This window comes from Pelodiscus sinensis, chromosome 9, assembly GCF_052426305.1.
Source record: "Pelodiscus sinensis isolate ZL-2025 chromosome 9, ASM5242630v1, whole genome shotgun sequence".
Taxonomy (NCBI): domain Eukaryota; kingdom Metazoa; phylum Chordata; order Testudines; family Trionychidae; genus Pelodiscus; species Pelodiscus sinensis.
The window spans coordinates 12,999,744-13,022,616 of record NC_143060.1 but is presented as its reverse complement, the minus strand read 5'-3'; the positions used below and the strand labels follow the sequence as shown (position 1 = coordinate 13,022,616).

At 39.9% G+C, this 22,873-nt stretch overlaps 1 protein-coding gene across 8 annotated transcripts in view; it reads left to right on the top strand.

The window, feature by feature from the left end:
• GLIS1 (GLIS family zinc finger 1) overlaps positions 1-22,873 on the top strand; it is a 287,375-nt gene that overhangs the window by 122,071 nt on the left and 142,431 nt on the right. For all 8 annotated transcript variants that reach the window (XM_089780431.1, XM_089780429.1, XM_089780428.1 and 5 more), the window contains 2 exons: positions 5,964-6,162; positions 18,170-19,271. In XM_089780431.1, coding sequence (XP_089636557.1) covers positions 5,964-6,162; positions 18,170-19,271 — 1,301 coding nt within the window. The remainder of the gene's footprint in view (positions 1-5,963; positions 6,163-18,169; positions 19,272-22,873) is intronic.

Sequence of the window (22,873 nt, the reverse complement as noted above, 5' to 3'; positions counted from 1 at the left end):
GTTTGTTGTTGAGCAATTATCCTTTCAATAAGACTTCCCTTCCATCTGGCTGAAGGCTAATGGTGAATGTTATCAGCAGGAATGAAACCTCCATATACAAAGCCTAAATGAATAAAGAATGAGGTGTTCTCTGGGGAGAGTAAGGAGCCACTGCCATTTAGTTTTAATACTTATCATGCTGGTTATTCAGGCACATTTACATTTGGTTGGGAAGGGAGAGAGATTCTATTTCTGAACATTTCTAAGTAAAATTCACACAAGAAGACAACATTAGGATTCAGCCATGTACATTCTGATTGGGAATAGTTCTTGAATATGCATAATGCCCTTACTCATTCTATGGGCCTGAATTTGAGCTGGTTTATGCTGGCATAAAGTCATAGCAACTCCAATGAAGTCATATGTACAATAGAGCCAATTCCACTGATGTCTGTTACATCAGAATAAAAATTGTGAGAGATCAGAATCTGAACCTATTTGATTGTACACAGGAAAAGATTTGCAGATTTCTTACATATCTTAAGCATTTAAACTAAAAATATGAAACAAAACCTGATAGAAGAAAGAGAGAGAGAGAAGTTAAGTTGATGGAATCTTCTGGAATTTGTTCTTCTGAGATCCTTCTGGAAACCAAAGGACCTTTTTTTTTTCATTATTAGGTCTGTAGGGAATATGTGCTCTTTTTTTCATCTGACATTGGTAAGTTACTACTATGTAGGTTAAAGGCCCCTGATGCCAGTGAAAGAGACTCTCAGTCCAGGCATGGAAAATACTTCAATCTCCTGTATGCCAGCCAATGATGTACAAAGATAGTACAAAAAGTCAGTTGTCGAAAGGCTAGGTTCTGCTCTGTTACATTGGTATAAATAGGACTAACGCGGTTTAAGACCGTGAAGTTGCTTCTGTTTATGATGATGTATTGGGGCCCCCCCACTATAGAAAGGATGTGGACACATTGGAGAGGGTCCAGTGGAGGGCAACCAAAATGATTCGGGGGCTGGAGCACATGACCTATGAGGAGAGGCTGAGGGATTTGGGTTTATTTAGTCTGCAGAAGAGAAGACTGAGGGGGAATTTGATAGCAGACTTCAACTTCCTGAAGGGAGGTTCCAAAGTGGATGGGGAGAGGCTGTTCTTAGTAGTGATGGATGGCAGAACAAGGAGCAATGGTCTCAAGTTACAGTGGGGGTCTAGGTTGGATATTAGGAGAAACTCTTTCACTAGGAGAATAGTGAAGTACTGTAATGGGTTACCTAGGAAGGTGCTGGAATCTCCATCCCTAGAGGTTTTTAAGTCCCTGCTTGTCAAAGCCCTGACTGGGATGATTTAGTTAGGGTTGGTTCTGCTTTGGGCAGGGGGCTGGATTCGACCTCCTGAGGTTTCTTTCAGCCCTAAGATTCTATGATTCTATGTAATGGAGTACAGAATCAGGCCATCTGTATTCAGAGACAATTCCCCTCTTTCATTGTATTTGCTGTTGGAAGAAGATGATACATATAATGTCATTATGTCTCTGCTGTTGTCAGCTGCCATACGTATGGAATGTTTTTAAAGCTGCCATCATGCAAAGATGACCTGATACAAGATTGTTAGACAGTCTGTTTGGAGCAAAATGCAGGACAATGTAGCACTTTAAAGACTAACAAGATGGTTTATTAGGTGATGAGCTTTTGGAGTCTAGGTTAACAAATCTTCAGAGTACTTTGTGAAGATAAACATAGGGCAGGTTGGCTGAAATTTTAACATGCATGACTGTGGTTTTGGCTTTTGAGTACTCAGCTTCTTTATGCGAGGGAGGTGGGAAAGAGTTTCATGATTTGACAGCTACAGGAGAAGATAGTTATTTTTGATGCATGGGGATAGTGTTAATGTTATTCCAGGAAATCTCCCTCTTCAAAAAAATAATTATCAGTGTTTTCTGATGTGTTGCTACAGCTTAGTACTGCTGAATTCTGGATGGAAGCTTCAAGTTTCCGTGTTCTATGAATATGATCAAATTGTTAAAATGCATGTTTAGAAAGTCCTTAATGAATTTCAGACTTGTATCATCCAGAGACAGGAAAAAAATAGAGAAGCTGCTTTTATTGCTAACCCAGGTATAAATGAAAAAGATAAAAGACAATTGATGGTATCTTGGTTGTAAATAACATATTCAATGGATATTCGTTAGCGATCATCTTACTTTCAGTTAGTGAAATAACTAATGATCCATGGCTAAGATGTCAGTAACCAGAACTAGGATGTAATAAGAAGGGATATATTTCCTAACTCTGCCATTATATCTGGGAGGTGTGGTTTTGAAGATGCATAGAAACTTCTTACCAAGAAAGATTTACAGTATTTTTAAACACTCAGTACAAATTAATAACAGTTAGGGGGCTGATTATGCCCTTAATGTGGAGGTGCCTCATAAGAGTTGTAGTTTGGCTGCCTCATGCTTCCATTCTCTTACACAGTCCATGGGCTACATCTTCTAAGGTGCACCTGGAACGTAAGTGACTAGTTGACTACCTGATAAGCCTAGGATTATCTGGTAGTCGAGTCGCTACTCGACTAGTTGCTCCCCCACCTGCTGCCTTTATACCAGGTTACATTACCCCAAAAAAAATTTTTAGTTTGATGTTTTGGGGTGAAACTTTTTTGGTTTTCAGATTTAAAAAAAAAAAGAAAGCTTTTCAGTTTTTGGATGTTTGTGTGTGGGGATGTTTGATGAAAAGTCAAAATTGTCCTCAGAGAGCAGATACTTTTTTTATATATATATAGATATAGATACACACACACACACACACACATGTTAAATTTAAACACCTAATCGACTAGTTGATGGAATTTCCATTGACTAGTTGATTAGTTGATAAGTGGGGAGCTGCAGTGGGGTTAGCTCCCGTCCATGAGGTAACATCACTAAAATATATGTGTACGAGAGGAGAATCTGGCTAATTTCAGTAGAGTTGCTCCTGATTGTGCATATGCATACACATACAGAGATTTATCTAAGGGCATGTCTACACCGCAAGACAAAAGTCAATTTAAGATACGCAACTTCAGCTCTAACAATTGCATAACTAAAGTCGAAATAGCTTAATTCAGCTTTTGGCACTGTGTACACAGCAGGAAGTCAAAGAAAGAATGCTCTTCCTTCGACTTCCCTTTCTCCTTGTGAAATGAGGAGTAGTCGGAGTAGGAAGTCCCCCATCTCGAAATTATTTCAAAATAACGGCTTGCGGTGGAGACACAAACTTTGTTTCAAAATAACGCTGCTGTGTAGGCGTACCGTACTCTATGTTTGCAGAATGGGTACTTTGCAAGTATATATATTTTTTTGCCACAAATGATTGTTGTGACATTCAATTATAATTTTGTTGTCATTTTTAGGAGGAAAAATATAAGTGAAGGGCGGCCAGAACTAGTACTTCTAGTTCCTTTGATATGAAGATCTCAAAACATGTTAATTAAAAAAATAAAACCTCATGACAGTCTTTGAAATAGTTAAATAAATCCAATTCTCCTCTCCAAAGATAGTCACAGTTCCCACCAGTGCTTTGCTAAACTGGTGTGTGTGTGTGTGTGTGTGTGTGTGTGTTTAATTTCTTTCTCCTTGATTATATACATTGTTCATGTGGGAGATTCCCACGCACAAGCAGGACTGGCCTTACCATGAGGCGAACTAAGGCAGCCGCCTCAGGTGCCAGACTGGGGGGGAGGAGGGGGAACACCACGAGGACCCAGACTGTAGAAAATTGAGTCTGCTGCTGGTGCATATGTATTCTATCTGCAGTACCACAAGAGGAGTAGAACAGGAAGAAGGCAAAATTGAGACCTTTCAAAGTTTTGGCTCAAGTAAGGAGGCATGGGGGTATCATTTGAACTCTCTGCCTCAGGTGCCAAAATGTTGTGGGCCGGCCCTGCACATGAGCCATTCTTTTTAGGTGTCAGTAGAGGAGGTTTTGAAACAAATTTATAAATTAAGCGTTAATAAGTCGCCAGGATCAGATGGTATTCACCCAAAAGTTCTGAAAAAACAAAAAATATGAAATTGCAAAACTACTAACTGTGATATGTAACCTATTGCTTTAGTCGGCCTTTGTATAGGATGACTGGGGGATAGGTAATGTAACATCAATTTAAAAAAAACGGCTCCATAGGCAGTCCTGGCAATCACAGGGCAGTAAGTCTGATTTCAATACCAAGCAAGCTGAGTGAAACTAGAGTAAAAGAACAGATTTTTCAGACACACACATAAACACAATCTGTAGGGAAAGAATCAACATGGCTTTTGTGAAGGGAAATTGTGCCTCACCAATCTGTAGAATTCTTTGAGGAGATCAACAAGTATGCGAACAAGGGTGATCAAGGGGGTATAGTATATTTGTCCTTTCAGAATGACTTTGACAAGGTCCCTCACCAAAGGCTTTTAAGCAAAGCAAGCAGGCCTAGGATAAAAGGGCAGGGCTAAATGGTCAGTTTTCACAGTGCTCAGGGGCAAATAGTGGGGTCCACAAAGATCTGTATTGGAATCAGTGCTGTTCAACATATTCATAAATGATCTGGGGAAAGGGCTAAACAGCGTTCTCAGATGATACACAGTTATTCAAGATAGCTAAGTTGAAAGCTGACTGAAGCGTTATAAAGAGATCTCATAAAACAGAGGGGCTGGGCAAGAAAACAAAAGATGAAGTTCAGTGTTGATAAATGAACAGAAATGCACATTGGAAAACACAATCCTAACTATACATAAAATGAGGGGGTCTAAATTAGCTGTTCCCGCTCAAAAAAGAGCTCTTGGAATCATTGTGGATAGTTCTCTGAAAATAGGTGCAGCGGCAGTCAGAAAAGCTAACAGAATATTAGGAAATGGACAGATAATAAAACAGAAAATATCATAATGCCGCTATATAAATTATGATACTCCCACAACTGGAATTCTGTGTGCAGCTCTAAATTGTCCCATCTCATAAAAGATATAAGTGGAGAAAGGCAACAAAAATGAGCAAGGGTATGAAACCACTTCCAAATGAGAAGACAGAAAAGGTCTGTGACTCTTCAGCTTAGACAAGAGACCCCTAATGGGGGAATATGATAGAGATCTAAAAAAATAGTACAGAGAAAGTTAATATGGAAGTGTTATTTAACTCTCCACATAACACAGGAACCAGGGCTCACCCACAGAAAGTAATAGATAAGATATTAAGCTAGATGGGCCATTCATCTGACCCATTATGGCCATTTTTAGCATCTGGGATTTTAAAGGCGTGGCTCATGCCATATTTATCATGATAAATATCTATAGTGATTTTTTTGTTAGGTAGCAATTTAAGGCCCCTCCCGTTCCGCAGATATTTTCCCACATGCTTCACTTTTAGTTCATGAGTAGTCCCATTAAAATCAGTGGAATTACTCATGTACTTAAATGTAAGCATGTGTATTGGTGTTTTCAGGCTCAGGATCTAGGTCGTAGGCTATATCTTGCGATCTGCTTGTAAACACATCTACCCTTTTGGGATTTTTGCATCTAATGTCCATGGATAGATTTTCAAATGTATCCAGATTTTTTTCTTAAACTATGGTCCATTTTCACCATCTTTTGGTGTAAAAGTGAAATTAAATGTGCCAGATCTAGTGATAGCAGAATAAAGAATATAGAAGAAATAGATTATTCTGAAAATATGAATAAGGCCTAACTTGAACATGGTTTTCTTTCTCATTTTTCATCAGAAAATAAACTAGAAATCTCATTAATGCTCTGGTCTTGCAAATACTAATGGCATGCTGGTACAAGAATCTTTTGCCAGGTATGCATGTCTGTACAGAAAACATATAATTGTATTGGTAACAAGTTAAAATAGTGACAGTTTCAGCGATTCCATGAGACAAAAGTGGGAACTGAGAATAACAGATCTAGCAGCATCGTTGGGTAGAAACTTATGGCTATTTTCTCTCTCTCTTTTAAATGTATTTAACAGTGAATGGTGGATACAGCCATTGTAATTTGATCCCCGAGAAGAAAAACATGATGGACATGGAGATGACAAATAGCTCAGTGCCTGTTTGTAGACAGAGTCTGCTCATCCACACAGGAAATCCACTCACCCGAGACCGCCCGTTATCTCGTGAGAGACTGCTACATGTCAGTCAGCTGAATGTAACACACTCAGATACCAGGTACTGTTCCTGTTTTTGTTGCTTTATATACCTATCCCTTTTGAAGCCCTTCCTTGCTATCAGCTTTTTCTCCTAGGAGCCACCTTTCAGGATTTGGACTTGGGTTCTGCCCTCACTGGGGCTGGTTGGGTGGCCTGGTGTGATGCCAGGTTTGGATGAGCTCTTTGGCATTTGCCTCATCTCATCATTCCTTCCAGGCAACCATTTAATCTCCCCTTGCAACCAATGAAATGTGTTCATTTTTTTAAATTGTATCCTTTGGTATATATGGTTGTGACTATTTTCTTCCACTATTTGATCTGAGGAAGTGGGTCTGGCCCACGAAAGCTCATCATCTAATAAACCATCTTGTTAGTCTTTAAAGTGCTACATTGTCCTGCATTTTGCTTCAGCTACCCCAGACTAACACGACTACATTTCTATCACTACATTACCCATTAGCGTCTCTCATTGATGGTTCCTTACTGCTAGGCCTGACGTATGTCCTTTCCATGCAAATGCACGTCTACTGCTCCATCATCCTACCATGAGGTAATCATGTTAAAGGCAAGAGCACCCTTTGCTTTTGGAGTTTAAATCTGCTTTGTGTGTATTGATCTCAGCACCTAATGAAATGAACGACAGAGTTGGTCCTCTTCCTCACCCATGATGCTTCCAAGTTCCAGCCAGGGAACAAATGATTATAGAGTCATGCCACCATTAAACCTCCAAGAAGTGTGTGCCACTTTCATTTCTACAGTGTTTTCTTTAACAGACTGAGCTAAAATGTTCCCACATAGAGGATCATATCCTTGGTATTTGCTTTTAAGGTTATAACGTAAAAATCTAGGTTCTGGTTTTGATATATGAACAATTTTTAGATTCTGTTCAAAGCAGATCTGTAGTTAAACATTTGCTATAAATTAATTATACGAAAATGTAGAACTCTATTATTTTTGGTGTGTTGTTGTTACAAATTTAACATTACCAGATTTTAAACAAATACCCTAAACAGACATCCATTGTGAATAGAAGCCTGCTATGAATTAAAATCTGTCCATCTATTTTAATTACAATACTTTTTGGCAAAGCTCATGGGATGGAATGATCTTGACCTTTTTAAAGAGATGCAGAAATAAAAAACTCAATAAAGTTGAAGCCTTTATCTTAAATGTTTGGAATAATTGGTGCTTTCTGCCTGGAACCATCAAACCCAAATTTCCATAGACCGAGCAAGAGGAAATGTTGACTCTTAGTCATGGAAATCTGGCTGGTTTTGATTTTATTATACACATATATGCATTGTTTCCTCTTTTTCTTTTACCAGTAGAATAACAATATCTGGATTTTCAGAAATAAAATGCACATCAGTGTGATAAGCAGGTAGAGAGAACTTTCAGGATAAAAAAGCAGATCGTTTTCATACTAAATAGCAAACATATTCTGCTGTTGGTATTAAAACTTTTATGCTTCTGCTGTATGTGACTCAGCCCTTTTATGGCTCAGTGGATTGCTTGCAATTATCATGCTGTTTTTATTCTGTCACTGAGGACAATTATGAAACAAAGATATTTAGGACAGGAGCAAACAAAAGGAGAAAGAGAGGACCCTACTTAGATCTTCTTGAAGCTTTTTGTAAAATCCATAATGAGGAAATGACAGATACCTGTATACTAGGGATCACAGTATCACACTCAGAAATATGAACTGCTTCCATCTCTGTCTGAGGGAAGATTCCCAGAACAACATAGGATTGTATGCAACAGAATACGAGAGGGCTGCTATTACAAGAAAAAGCAGCAGGTGATTGAGGTAATTTTCTTGTTTTACAACATGTTCTAAAATCAGCAGGTTTCACAGTTTCCTAAGTAACAGTTTGGAAATGTTTGCAGAGCATCTTGAGGTACATTATGGTTGCTTATCATTCCTTCACGGGCTGTTTGTGTATATGGCCTGTCATTCATCTTGTTCTCTGTATGTCCACCGTGTTTCCACAGTTTTGATCTGCAGCATAGTGTTCATGTCCTGTGAGCATTGCAAACATACAGTAACTAATCTTAGCACAGTGAATGCATCTGTCTTTCCTAGCAGACATGCCGTATGGAATCAAAGTTATTTCGTGTGCAAAGACAGACAGCATTTGTTGTTATTACTATTCATTATTTATACAGTGCTATAGCTGTGGTTCTTTACAGTCACATACAAGAAAACGACGTCCTTACCTAAGGTGGACTGGCCTGGCGGGACACTGGGAATTTCCTGGTCAGCCATCCTCCGAAGGGCTGGCTGGAGGCTGCTGGAGGAAGAGGGGGATTGTGACGGGGTGCCACAGCCCTGCACTTTAAATTCCCCGGCGCCACGCGCCGGCCATGTATGGGCCACGGTGGGGGCGAGGGAATGCATGCGCAGTGTGCTCAAACTCCGCACAACAGGTGAGAGGGGAGATGCCCGGGCGTGGCGTGATGTCACGGCCCGGGCCTTTAAAAGCACTCAGTCCAGAGTTGCACCGCGTGGCCCAGTTTGAGGCCCAGCACGTGGTCTGGAGCCCAGGAAGCAGCTGGGGCCCGATCACAGACTCCAGCCCCACAAACTGGAAGGCAGAAGGTAAGTGGGGAGGAGGGGAAATACGAGGAAGGGGTGGGAGAGGAAGGGGCTTGTGCTGAGGGGAAGGAGGAAGGTCAGGAGAAGAAAGGGAAAGGCACCAAGGGACAGGGTGCAGGAGAGAAATGCCAGGGGGCCAAGTGGAGACAATGAGAAAAAGGGTAGGAGGGGAGGTGTCAGTGGGAGGGGAGATGGGGTGATACTGGGAGAGGAGAGGGTAAGGGAATTGGGGGCTGGAGGGGAAGGTGCTGGGATAAGGCTTGAAAGAAGGGGTGGGCATGAGGAAGGTGGGGATGGAGCAAGTCGTGTGATGGCACAGGGGCATGAGGGGAACAGGCAGCAGAGAGTGATGAGGGGGTGGGCATCAGGGAAAAAGAGGGCAAAGTGGACGGGCAGTGAGGGAAGTGGGAGGCACCAGGAGGGTGCAGGGGTAAAGGAAAGTGCAGGTGCCAGGGGATCCTGGTGGTGAAGCAGAAGGGCAGACACCTGCAGAGGAGGTACCAGCACTAGAGGAGAGAGGCAGGACAGGTGTGTAGAGGAAGGTGTTAGGAGAGGAGATGAGGAGGGGTAGCTCACATGATCAGAGTGGGGCTACTAGAGGAGTGGGCACAGGGGGGAGAGAAGGGCTGGTGGAGGGGAGCAGGTCTCAGAAGGGCTGAGGGCAGTGAGAAGGGCAGGAGTCCGAGTCAGGACAGCAGAGGAGGGTGAAGATTTGGGGGGCAGCAGGCACCAGGGGAGCTGATGGAGCATGGGGAGGAGACATGACAGCAAAGGGAAAAGGTAAAGGTTTGTAAGATATGTATTAATAACTTAGGTGCCACAGTGGCACATCCAAACAAGCCACATGAACTCAGTACTGATGCACAACACAAAACTCTTAGGCTATGTCTACACTGGTGGCTTCTTGTGTAACAACGGCTGTTTTTGTGCAAGAATCTGCAGAGCACCCACACTGCCCACCAAGTCTTGTGCAAGAAGATTAACAGTACGGCGTGGTAAGAGAGGGATTCTTGCGCAAGAGCTATGCTCTTTTCTAACAGGTGTAAGCTCACTTGCGCAGCAGCTCTTGCGCAAGAGGGCAGTGTGGACACATGGCAGGGGTTTCTTGCACAAGAAAGCCTTATGGCTAAAATGGCCATCAGAGTTTTCTTGCGCAAGAGAGCATCCACACCGCCATGGATGCTCTTACACAAAAAAAAAATCTCGCCTATGGCGGTGTGGACTCTCTCTTGCGCAAGACTTCTTGCACAAGAACCATTGTGCAAGATGTTCTTACGCAAGAAGCTGCCAGTGTAGACATAGCCTCTGAGGGAACACTTCCCACAGCTTCTCCGCCCCCGAGTTAATGTCACACACATTGGTAAATACAATTGCAGGATAGTTGCATGAGGGGGGTTTGGTGGGGGCCAAATTAATCCCTATTGGTAGGAGGATGGTGGGAAAAGTCCTTAGAGAGGTCACATGACATCTTTTACTTCTGGTGATGTGTCCATATTGCCCTGAGAGTGTTACCTCCAGAGGCCTGGCTAATGGGGGTCAGGGGCGTGGTTAACAGGGACCAGGGGTGTGGCTAATGGGGGTCAAAGAGTAAATTTAAAAAAAATTCTTTGATGTGAAAAAGTGGGCCGCTCTCAACCCATTTCCCAGGCCTATTTTGATTGCCAGTACGCCACTGTCCTTACCCTCAAGAGTTAAAAATTTAACAGCCCAAACTGCATAATGCCGAGTGCTCTTGATTTTACTGTAGTCAATGGGAATTGAGGGTGCTCTGTGTCTTTTGGGACTGAGCCCTTATTGGACAACGCCTGAACAAAAGAGGGTGGGAATGGATATAACAAAGCATACCATGGACAGCACTGATTGTACTTTGCACTGGTTGTTCCGACCAGCTCTGATGTCCAATGCATAAATAAGGGGAAATGCAAATTTCAGTGAGGATTCAGGGTTAATCTTTGAATGACTAGTGTACAACCACAAAGAAAACCCAAACAAACAAACAGCACCTCCACCATGAGCTCAAAATCCTGCCAGAAATTCAGTGTTACAACTGGCTTCTGCTGTTTTTTCTCAGCACTGAAATTCATTATCCCCATCCATTCCCCCCATGTTGTTTTCTCTCAGGAACAGTATTCCAGTGATGACTGCATTAATCCATGGATAATACCCCCGTTCTCTTCCATCCCAAGCTCAGTTAATAGCTTTTAAGTTATGCAACATAATTTCCACTACATCGCATTTGTAAATGAGATGCGTGTGTTATACTGGAAAAGTTTTTAATACCCTCACCACAGTTGGCCTCTGTGTACAGCGAATGTTGGCCATTTGTCAGATAATCCATTATCAGGCATGGAAAACTCTTCCCACATTGTGGGGTTTCTTTTCTCTGTAGAAAACAGGGAAGGCAGCAGAGCAGCCAAAAAGTAAGTTGTGTTGCAAAGGGCCCCTTGTTATATAGCAGGGCAATATCCTCCAGCTCTTTAAAACTGTCAGTAGTCACAAAAGACTTGCTTACAAGGGAAATTAAAGGCATGTACGTTTGTTTAGCCAAAATCTTTCAGATTATTTACTGTGGTGCTATTTTACTCTGAGGCTGTTTTTAAATTAAAACACTTCTGGCCTAGTGCTACTGTCCTTGCTCTCTGGCTCCAATTACTGTATGGAAGTCTCTTTAGAAATATGACTTCACTTGCACCCACAGGACAGTAACACACTGTACAAAGGCTTTGCTTCCTTGGACAGTGCGCTGTAACAGCCCGTGCAACTAGGTTATTGCTTAGAGTGAACATAGAAAAATGAATCCAAACCCATACATGTCCTGCTGGGAAGGTCCAGAAGAGTTCTTCTTCCTCCTCCAAAATGCACCATAACCCCTAATACTTACTGCCTATCCCTCTTATCAAACCCACCAGTTCTGCCCCTGCTTCTGTTCCCCGGACATTGGAACAACAATATTGTACTCATTTTACTATCCCTTCATCCTCCCACCCTCATTTATTTGTTACATTTATGTTTGCCTCAGGTCATAGTCCTTAGACTGTGAGATCTCTGGGGCAAGGACTGTCTTAATCTGTGAGTACCATGCCTACCACAATGGGACTCCCATCTTTGACTTCTCTATTACCACGTCATTATGCTATAAATGATAAATAATGACATCAGAAGAAGCCACCTAAAAAACTGATCTCCAGGAATCCTGTCCCTCCCTTGTGTGCTCACTGGAATGGAATCAGTTCTGCTCCAGTTTGGGCCCTGGAATGGCTCCAGAGGCATAGGCCGAGTCTGTCCAACAAGGGTGATGATAAAACTCTATAGTAATTGCAGAAAATGTACTTTAATGCAACTTCAAGGTTGGGGGGAAAAATCAGGAAATGACAATCATGCAATTTCCTACAGCAATGTTCACTATATCATAGGGGTATAATGTATGTCACGTGGTGCATATATCTAGAAAGCGATCATTCTTATGAAGAATTCTGGTATGCAAATCTGCACTGGTAGCCAAATGTTAATATTTGCATAAGCAGGGCCTTTGTAACAAATAGTTGTATGGATAAGTAGTATGAATTCACACTTTCTTAATTGAAGTCATTCATCCCAGTGCTTTCTTTTATTTCTTTTTAGAAATCACATTCTTCTTTACTCTTTATGCATTTCCTACTCCATGTGATACAATTGTATCACAGAAATGACAGCCCTAATTCTGAGTAAGGCTGAGGTCTGGAAACTCCTGTTGATTTTACTGGAAGGTTTGGGAGATAAGTGCCTCTCAGGATCAGTGCCTGTGTGCTGCAGGACCAATTCTATGCGTTCTGTGCACTGCTTCCATTATTAAGGTCACAAAAGGAAACTATCACAAATGCACTGGAAAGATATAAAGCAAGATTAAAACCACAGGAATCCAGTGGTACCTTAAAGACGAACAAATTTATTAGGGCATGAGCTTTTGTGAGATAGAGCTCACTCCCTCAGATGGTTTAAGCAAAAGAAAGATAGGGATACTGAGATGGGAGTGTAACATCAGTGCTAATTGAATCAGGATGGATGTGGCTCACCTCCAGGAGTGATGAAAAGGTGAGTGTACCCGAACGGGAGATTAACTATAATAATAAGAGAGCTATTCCATGTCTCTATTCAGATCCAGTCTGGTGGTGTCAAATTTGCATATGAATTCCAGCTCAATAGATTGATGTTGCAGTCTGTATTTGAAGTTATTTTGCCTGAGGGTGGCAATTTGCAAGTCAGTAACTGTATGTCCAAGGAGGTTAAAGTACTTCCCCATTGTTTTTTGTATGTTCTTGATGTCTATTTTGTGTCCATTTATTCCATTTATTCTGTTGAGTAACGACAGTCCAGTTTGTCCAATGTATATGGCAGTTTGTCCAATGTACTGTATATGGAAGAGGGGTTTCCTTGTGATTTGACCTAATTTCCACTTTTTTTTTGTTACTCTTAAACTAGCATTGTCTCTAACCAGGCTATCTAATCTATCTATCTAATTTATCAATCAATCAATCACACACACCCAAACACATGTAGGGACAAAGTTAGGACAGCCAAGTCACAAAATAAGACTAGCTTGGGACATAAAAGGTAACAAGAAAACATTTTAGAAATACGTTAGAGCAAAATGAAGAGCAAGGACAGAAAAGAAAGACAGTAACAAAAAATGCAGCAATAGCCAAAGCCAAAAAGATGAGAATAGAGGACTAACATAGTGAATAAATGGGATAGGATCTGAGGCTGCAAGAGGGAAAGAACAAGTTAATTATTCAGACAAGTTAGATGTCTTCAAGTTGGCAGGTCCTGATGAAATACATCCTTAAGGAACTGGCTGCAGAGATCCCAGAGGCCTGAAGAAGGGTAAATATAGTACATATTTATAAAAAAGAGGAATAAGGACAACCCAGGGAATTATTTACTAGTCAGCTTATTTTTTTCCTAGAAAGGTAAAAGTGCAAATAATGACAATTGGTCTGTCAGTTCCCAGAAGATAAGAAGGTGACAGTCAACATCGATTTGTCACAAGCAGATCTTGTCAAATCAACGTAACATTCTTCTTTGACAAGGTAATAAGCCTTGTGGATGGGAGGAAGCAGTGATGTGATATATTTCAACGTTTTAGTAAATCTTTTGGTACTGTTGCACATGACCTCATAAGCAACCTAGGAAAATATTGTCTAGACAAACTTAGTGTAAGGTGGATGTACAATTATTTGGAAGCCATAGTCAAGAGTAGTTCATCAGTGGTTCAAAATGAAGGTGGAAAGGGCATAGTGAGTGGGATCCGATAAGGATCTGATCTGGATCCAATTCTGCTCAATATCTATATAAATTACTAGGATAATAGCATACAGAGAATACTTCAGTTTTATGGATGATACCAACCTGGGAGAGGTTGCAAGCACTTTGAAGGACAGATGTAGAATTCAAAATGAGCTTACCAAACTGGAGACATGGTCTGACATATTCAATAACGACAAATGCAACGTGCTACACTTAAGAAGCAATAATCAGTTGCACAAATGCAAAATGGTAAATGACTGCATAGGAAGGAGAACTACAGAAAAGAATTTGAAGTTATAAAATGCATCACAAACTAAATAGAAATCAACAGTGTTTGATGAAACAATACTGTTTAAAAAAAAAAAGCAAACATAATTCTGGGACATATTAGCAGAAATGCTGTAAACAAGGCACAAGAAGTAATTCTTCTGTTCCACTCAGTGCTGATCAGGCCTGACAGGAATACTGTGTCCAGTTTTGGGCACCACCCTTTTGGAAAGATGGGAACAAATTTGAGAAAGTCCAGAGGAGAGCAACAAAAAATGATTAAAAGTCTAGAAAACATGACTTATGAGAGAAGACTGAAAAATAATGGGTTTGTTTAGTCTGGAGAAAAGAAAACTGAGTGGGTGACATAATAGTGTTCAAGTACATAAAAGGTTGATATAAAGAAGATGGTGATAAAATGTTCTCCTTAATCACTGAGGACAGCACAAGAACAAATAAGCTTAAATTGTAGCACGAAAGATTTAGGGTGAACATAAAGAAAAAGCTTCTATCTGAAAGGATAGTTAACCACTGGAAATATTTATGGCATCTCTGTCACTGGAGGTTTTTAAGGACAGGTGAGACAAACACCTATCAGGGATGATCTAGATAACATTTATTCCTGCCTCAGTATAGGGGACTGGACTAGATAACCTATTGAGAGCTTTTCTAGTCCTACATTTCTATGCTGCTAAGATACCCGCTGTAATTCCACAGCTGGCGCTCTTAAAGAATAGGGATTTTACATAAAAATGTGTCTTCAGTATTTCAAGCTGAAAAAATGATTTTATTCGCTTTTTATAATGTCAGATTTAGGGCCGCAGAAGAATTTTTGGGGGGCAGATAGCAAAATCTGAAAGTAAGCTCTCCACACCCCAGCCTTCCAAAACAGGTTGCAGCACCACTCCCTGAAATTTGGCCTGGCTACTCTTCCATCATGGTTTGAGGGGATACCTGGCAAAACCTGAGTGGCACTGTGATTATGTGCATCAGCTCACAGCAGCACCATCCAGTTTGGGGCTGGTCAAACAGGGATCCTGGGGTAAACTGCCCCTTTTGAATGTGTCAGCCCCTCTCCCCAATCCAGGCAGACCTAATAAGATGTATTCTAATTTTGAGGCCTAATATAAAATGGATTAAATAATAGGAAACATGGTGATTGGTGTGGTGTACTATAAAACATTTCTCATAATGAGTCTGAGATGGTGGTGAGCGACAGGTGAGCTATGCAGCCCATCCAAATGAAGGCAAACAAAGCATTATTACATCTCCATCATTTAGTTTGCCTATGTCACATCGTTTACAGACAGGTGAGTTTAAACATGGTGTAGAAATGTTGAAAATTTATTAGGACTGTGCTTTTAAATCTTGACAGCTTGAAAACTAGAATTACCATGAGAGCAACACTACAAAGCTAGAAGAAGAGTAATGATAATGAACACATTATGGAAACTAATGAACATTTTAAACGTAGTATAGCCGGTCCCCGAGTTATGAACGCATCCATTTACGACCGTTCGTATTTACGACCAACCTCCTATACAGCTGGAACCCGAGTTATGAACAAAATCCGCAATTAAAAACAGCGGGGCTGTACGTCAGTGAATGCAATCCGACTTACGAACACATTGAGTTACGACCAAGTGCTTGGAATGTAACTCGTTCGTAAGTCGGGGACTGGCTGTAATGTCACAGTGTAAGAGCTGAGTGCCAGATCTCAGTGGAAAGTAGGGAACTCTAGTTCTCCAGCACTGATGGTTCAAAAGGTACTGGATTGTAAACCTGTCATAGGTAAAATAACTGAATATTGTCAGTCCAGAGCCTCAGTGCATTTTGTAATCTTTCTGACAAATCTCTCCTTGTTGTAGGTAAGAAATGTTTTTGCAGGATTTTTTTTTTAATTCATTGCTGTTGGAAAGCTGCCAATAGTAGAAATAGGAAAAACTTAAAAAACAACAAATAGTTTGGTAGCATTTTAAAGACTAAAACACGTAGATGGTATCATGGGCTTTCGTGGGCAAAACTCACTACTTCAGATGAGTATAAGTTCCTTCCCTTATTTATTCTTGGATTTGGACTTATTATACTCTGGTCATCTGAAGAAGTGGGTTTTGCGCACAAAAGCTCATGATAGCATCGACATGTTTTGTTAGTCTTTAAGGTGTTATTACACTTTTTTTCAAAAAATTTCCTGTTACAGACTAACTCAGCTACCCCTCTGAAGCTTTTGAACAATAGTAGAAATGTTAGAATTGTCCCAGCAAAAATGGATTACTGAGTAGAAGGCTGGTGAAGTAGTCAAGTTCTATGATTTACCCCGTAAATATTACTATTACATATGTGGCAAGTACATGCATGTTTGACTCATTATCAGTAGCTATCTCATTATCTGGCTATACATGCTGCATATACATGCATTGCTTGCTCTTCCATATTTTTTCCAATGTTGTCTTAAATGTGGTTTCCTTAAAAACTTGCCAAATAGCCATAGTTACATCAGTGTTTGCAGCATTACCCATGATCCTCTGTGTTGTGAAATTAATCCATTTGGAGAGGGCCAGTACAAGGCCCATAAACTACACAAGCTGTTGGAATGTCTAGGGAACAGCAGCTAGGAAATTACACAGGCATAGCTATATTAGCTATGATCAGAGTTTACTATAAGCTGTGCACTCAGGTGAGTTTCAGATGTTGCCCAGTCAATTAGCAGAGCGGTCACAGCTAGTTTTTGTGTTTCCTCTGGTGGTTCACATTCACATGTGCTTCGGTGCACATAGAAAAAATTATTCTGCATGTGGAGGGAAAAGATTACAGGGAACATTGGCTATGATGAGAGAAAACTTTGTGCATTAGAGCATAAGCCAACCACCGATTGCCTGTAAGAAAATATTACAAAAAACTTCCCCTATAAGCAGGTTATTTTAAAATGGGTTGTTACAGAGTTTTTTAGAGCCTTCTTCCTGAGCCAATTTGAAATTGCCTGGTGTTAGAGCAGGACTAAATGAATCATGGATCTGATCTGATATGCCAGTTCTTATGTTCCTTAAACCCTATTTAGTTAACTAAGACATGGGTTCCTAGCTTTGGGGTTTGGCATTCTTGCAAGACCTTACTGAGAGACAAGGAGTCAGTGTGACTCTATCCTTCCCAAATTATCAAATGGCAGAAGAGGGCTTGGCTAGATCCTAGCTATATAAAAACAGGGTGCCATAGTAAGGAAAAGGTTGAGAATCACTAATCGAAGGCAGCTATCAATTTTTAAAATTGGTGAGTATTGTACATTGTAATTGTGACCAGCAGTTCCAGTTACCACATTACATTAACCCCTCTCCCCCATTTTAGCTGATCAAAATTTTTCTTCAAAGAAATGCCTTGAAAGTTGAAATAGTGTCAATTTTGCAATGGTGAATACCTCTAAAGAGTGTGAACAAAATCAATGCCACAACTGCGAGTTGTGCAAGAACTCCAAAACTCTTTCCCTATTTGTTCTGACCAAAATGCTTGTGTTCCAAAAGCTCAAAAAATTGCTAAAGCCTTAAACATCACAATTTTTGCTATTTTTTGTCCAGCCTGTACACTGAATCTGTGATTGAGGATTGCCAGTAGTGCCTGGTGGAGAGGGTGGATAAAAGGGGAGAGTGTGTCTGTATAATATGCTGCCCAGTGTGTAAAATTAACCCCATGTAAAATGATGCTACCTTTACAAGGGCCACAAAGGAAAGCTTACAGAACTTTTGAAGTTAATTGTTGAAAGAGACAGATAATGTGCAGCAGGGAATGAATGTTTTCATTCTCAAGAACATCATAAATGTTGCTTCTTGTACACAAATCATAAATTCTACCGCAGTTGGTGATATTTAATGAAACTGTATTACAGGTCTCCCAGGTTTCAAGACCATGTCGATTCTTCCACTTCGTGCATGAATGGAAGTCACCCAGCTCAGCACATTAAGCAAGAGTGCCCAGGTGATTATAAGGTTCTTTCAGAGGTATCGGCACATAGAAGGACTACAGAAGGAATGGAGCTGCGAGCCTCTGCTAGTCTGCATCCTGAAATAGACCTTATGAATAATAGCTTTGCAAATTCACTTTCATCGTACTTGTTTAATAATGAACATAGCTCCTCCCTGGCTTCATTGTCATTTGGCAGCCCTCAGCATTCAGCCAGGCTACAAGCAGGCAACCTGAAGAAGAGATGCATCTCTGTTATGCCATCTTCAGCGGACGGAATCGATATTACAGCTATTATCCGTACATCGCAGACGTCACTGGTCACCTGTGTGAATGGGCTGCGGACTAGTTCGGCTGGCATTTCTGCTCACCCTGTAGAGATTAGCCACCACAGTGCTCAGAAATCTTCTCGTGCCCAGTCTTGCGCTCAGCCTGGGAACCCTTGCAGTCTTCCCTCTCCTTCGGCATGCCTTGTGCCTATTTCCACTGAATGTGACAGAGGTGACTGCGATCCACTACAAATGCAGCAAATAGAGGAAAATGCAAGTCTTAACCTTATGATGAATGGTACTAACCTGCCTCAGCAAGACACCTCACATAGCAACCGGAAGGTGAGTTTCTTAAAACAAGAACCGATCGATGATTATTCCTCTAACATAGATCTCTTTCGGCATCATCAGGGGCTGCCACCGCCTTATCATTTACACCAGCAGCTAAGCCAGACTCAAGGGACATTGCCTCATTTACACGTCCCCATGTCTCCAAAGTCCCTTCAGCCCAGTGAAGGAGATGAGCAAGGGATCAGCAATGGCAAACAGGTCTGTCGGTGGATTGACTGCAATGCCACTTATGACCAACAAGATGAACTGGTCAGACATCTAGAAAAAACACACATTGACCAGAGGAAGGGAGAAGACTTTACCTGCTTCTGGGCAGGCTGTGTCCGTCGACATAAGCCCTTCAATGCTCGTTACAAACTGCTGATTCATATGAGGGTTCATTCTGGAGAAAAACCGAACAAGTGTATGGTAAGTCTGGAATCTGTTTGAACAGAAACATAACTACTCTGCTCACTCATTTGCTCGCTTTCTTCAGTATTATTCAAATATAATTATTGTACTTTCCTGTAGCTTGGTTGTTCTAAGGAGAACTGGGGAAATAACTTAATTTTGAAGGAAAAGTTTGAGTAATAAATATTATAGCTCTTGGAAAAGAGATTTAGTTCCCTTATATGAAAGCTTAACTTTTAATACAATGGTTTATTTTTTTTAATATTCATTAAAGCATTAATAAAATGATGATCAAAGCAAGCAACAGTCATTTAATGTAAAACAAGGGTCACTGAGCCTCGGGTGACATTTTTAATAAAGAAACATAAAACAAATCTAATTAAATTCTTTTCATTCCTCCATCTGAACAATAACCCATGGAGTTAAAATTGGGAAAATAAAAGAATCATATTAAGGATTTAAAATGGTTAAAAAAAATCAGAATATCTTAATGAGATTTTCTAAGGATGTTAGGGCTTGGTGTTTTGGGTTTTGTTTTTTGAACTTGCAAAATAGAGTGTTCTAAAAAATAAATACAACCCTTTGTTCTCCTCTGATCAAGCTTTTGTAAACAACATCAGCATTCCAAAACCAGGATCTTGAGAACAGCACTGTCTGTTCATCTGCACACTATGACGATAATGTGGCCAAATTAAAATAAAAGTTAATGACTTCCATAGAGCATTCCACATGCGATAATATGAGACCTTGAATAGACTAGATAAAACAAAGCAAATTTGACATGAGCTTCCAAACTGAGCTATGAGATTTTTCAAAGCTTCTTTGTGTACTGTTGTTTTTTAAAAAAGCAACAAATAAAAGCAAAGGAATAATTGCACCTGCAGGTGATGATACCCAGTTGACACAGTTTGCCCTCATTATTGTATTGGTAGCAAAATCTTCTACTGAAAAACACTCATAAGAAGTTTAAGCCAGGATGAAATCCATTGTACATATATAGGCGATGGAAATGTCTCAAGGCCTTGTGTCACGTATTAACGATGGGTTGGAGGGGAGGAAAAGTAATATGCAACATTTCTTGCTTTGCCAGCTAATTGTGCTATATAACCTTAACAACTTTTCTTTTGCCTTAAAATTCTGAGTAATGTTATCTTTAAATTTAGAAGTATGCAATCAGTATTCCCTATTATCATGTATACTGAATAACAGTGAAAATAATGCAAGTAGTGAGGCATCATTATCTTGAGGTAAAATTGAACATTTTAAAGAATAACAACTGTATGTGTCAAATATATAAAGCAAGAGTACTTATAAAATGATCACCTTTTGCCTTAGTTTCATAAGTAGCACCAGCATCTCTTGTAAAATGCACTGAGGAATTTAAACTCTTTACAATTATTTTTATTGCCATAAATGTTAAAAGAGTAATGAAAACCCCTTTCTTTTAAATACAAATGTAATGAAACTGCTAAACCATCTGGATTTCTCAGTGGAGCTGGCTTTTTAATCACTTACAAAGAAATGAAAACAATCTTCTCTCTTCATTTCTTTCAGGCTTTTTTAAAGGAAAATGATAAAATGGGGAAACTTGGTAGCTTTTCTATGATGATGAAAGATTCAGAAGAGTGCCAGGTATATTCCGGCAGGAGATGGAGACCATTCTTCATTTTCCCTAAGATGCTTATATGACAGCTATTGTACAGCAAATTTCTAGTGTTACATTCCCCTGTCAGTGTTTGTATAGGAGTCTGTGTATACCACAGAAGTTACTTCATGTAACTCTAAAAATTTTCCCCTTTCAGTTATTGTGTAAGTTTGCATTAAATAAAATACCATTGACAATATCTCAAGAATTTAGTATTGTGAGAGGCCCGATGAGAACCTACATACTGGAAATATTGTGCTGTTATGTGTGTAGTTTTGGCATGCAGAAATATAAAGCTCTGTTTTGCTACAGCTGATAGTGTAGTCATACCAATACTCTGTGTGCTCCAAAGAAAATTAAGAGCATAACATCATACAGTTAACTCCTTCCATAGCCAGAACAAAAAGAGTGACTATCAGCAGATAATAATCATTGAGTCCAGGTATCCTGTGCTATTGTAAAACCAGCCTATTGGGGCACATTAAAAATGCATCTTCTTTGCAAGTCTAGCTTCCTGCTGTTGAAAATACTTGATCTAGCAGTGCAAGATCTTAGGTCACGGACACATCTTCTTAAAATTATTATCCTCAAGCAGGGATTGTTTGTCTGCTGGATTTCATTTCATTTTTTATTTTAAAAATGTGTTTTCTTTGTGTTGTGATATGTCATTTTAGTTTATTGGAAATCTTTTAATGGGGTAATAATTGTGCAGTTAACCCTGGAAATTAATAAGGCAATTCATTTTGCATCAATTGAGGTCTTAGGTTTGGTTTTGTTATGATTGGTGGATTGCCCTGTTCAGTAGCTTTGCATCTCCAGACTCCTGGTATTTGTAGTGGAGATTTTCTTTCATTGCTTACAATTACCCATTGTGCATACTTCTTCTTTTATGAAGTTGTTGATTTTGTTTTTTCTTTTGCGATTGCAGGCAAAGTAGGTATTGAGACTGTTTGGGGCGGTTAGCACAAATAGTACTCAATCCATATAAGTAAAAGTTTTCTTCCATGTAAAATTATTAATTTCTTATGACAGGCTTTGCTACTATGTACTGTAATAGACAAAGGAATTTTGGAATTCAAGCCACTTGAGAACAGGAAATAGATGAGACATTTTGATTGAAAAGTAAATGGTCCACTAAAACTGCAGTTAATCCTTTTATTATCTTTCCAACAGCAGTTTCCACAATACTTTCATGAGGTAAGCTTCCTCCAGTCCAACTGTAACACTCTCATCATTACAGCTGGTTTAAATTTAGCTAGCATGCTTCTTTCTCTACTACCAACTATTGAAAGACAAAATGACATCCGCCGTAGAGGAACTACTGAGATTTTGGATACTTCTAGTGCTTTCTGTATTTTGTTGCCAAAACCTGTACTCTGAGTATCTGCTTTCCTCCTCAGTTATATTCTAATTAAGCCGTGTCTTCTCTTCGTTGTGTTCCTTGTGTTTGATTTTTTTTCTTGGGCTCTGCAAGTAGTCTAAAGGAAACTACCTAATCTCTCTGCAATATCCTGTTATGTTTCATACTTAACTCATGTTATTTTAGTTTTATTAAATTTGGGGTTCATCTGCATTATAATCAAAAATATATCCAACAAAAATAATGATGCAATGTACTTAAGACTTTAACTTTTGAAGATTAATGTCATGCTTTTTTAGATTTGATGTCCCAGACAACTGGAATTTTGATTGTCTGAGACAGCAAAAATTAGCAACCTTAAAAATGGTTTTTATTTAAAAAAAAATTCTCATAGCTGCATCTTTGTTGTCTTTCAGTTCTAGCAGCATTTTGGTGTATGGAATAATAGTGATTGCTAAATGCTATAGACTATTGTTAAGTTCTTGCTTGAGAATGTAAATATATGGCTGTGTGTGTTTAGTCGTTTTTAGGCCTAAGATAGTTTGATGTGGACAAAACCACTAGAGGGTCATCTCTCTGTTCCTCCTGCATGATGGCAACTTCATTAAAAATAGG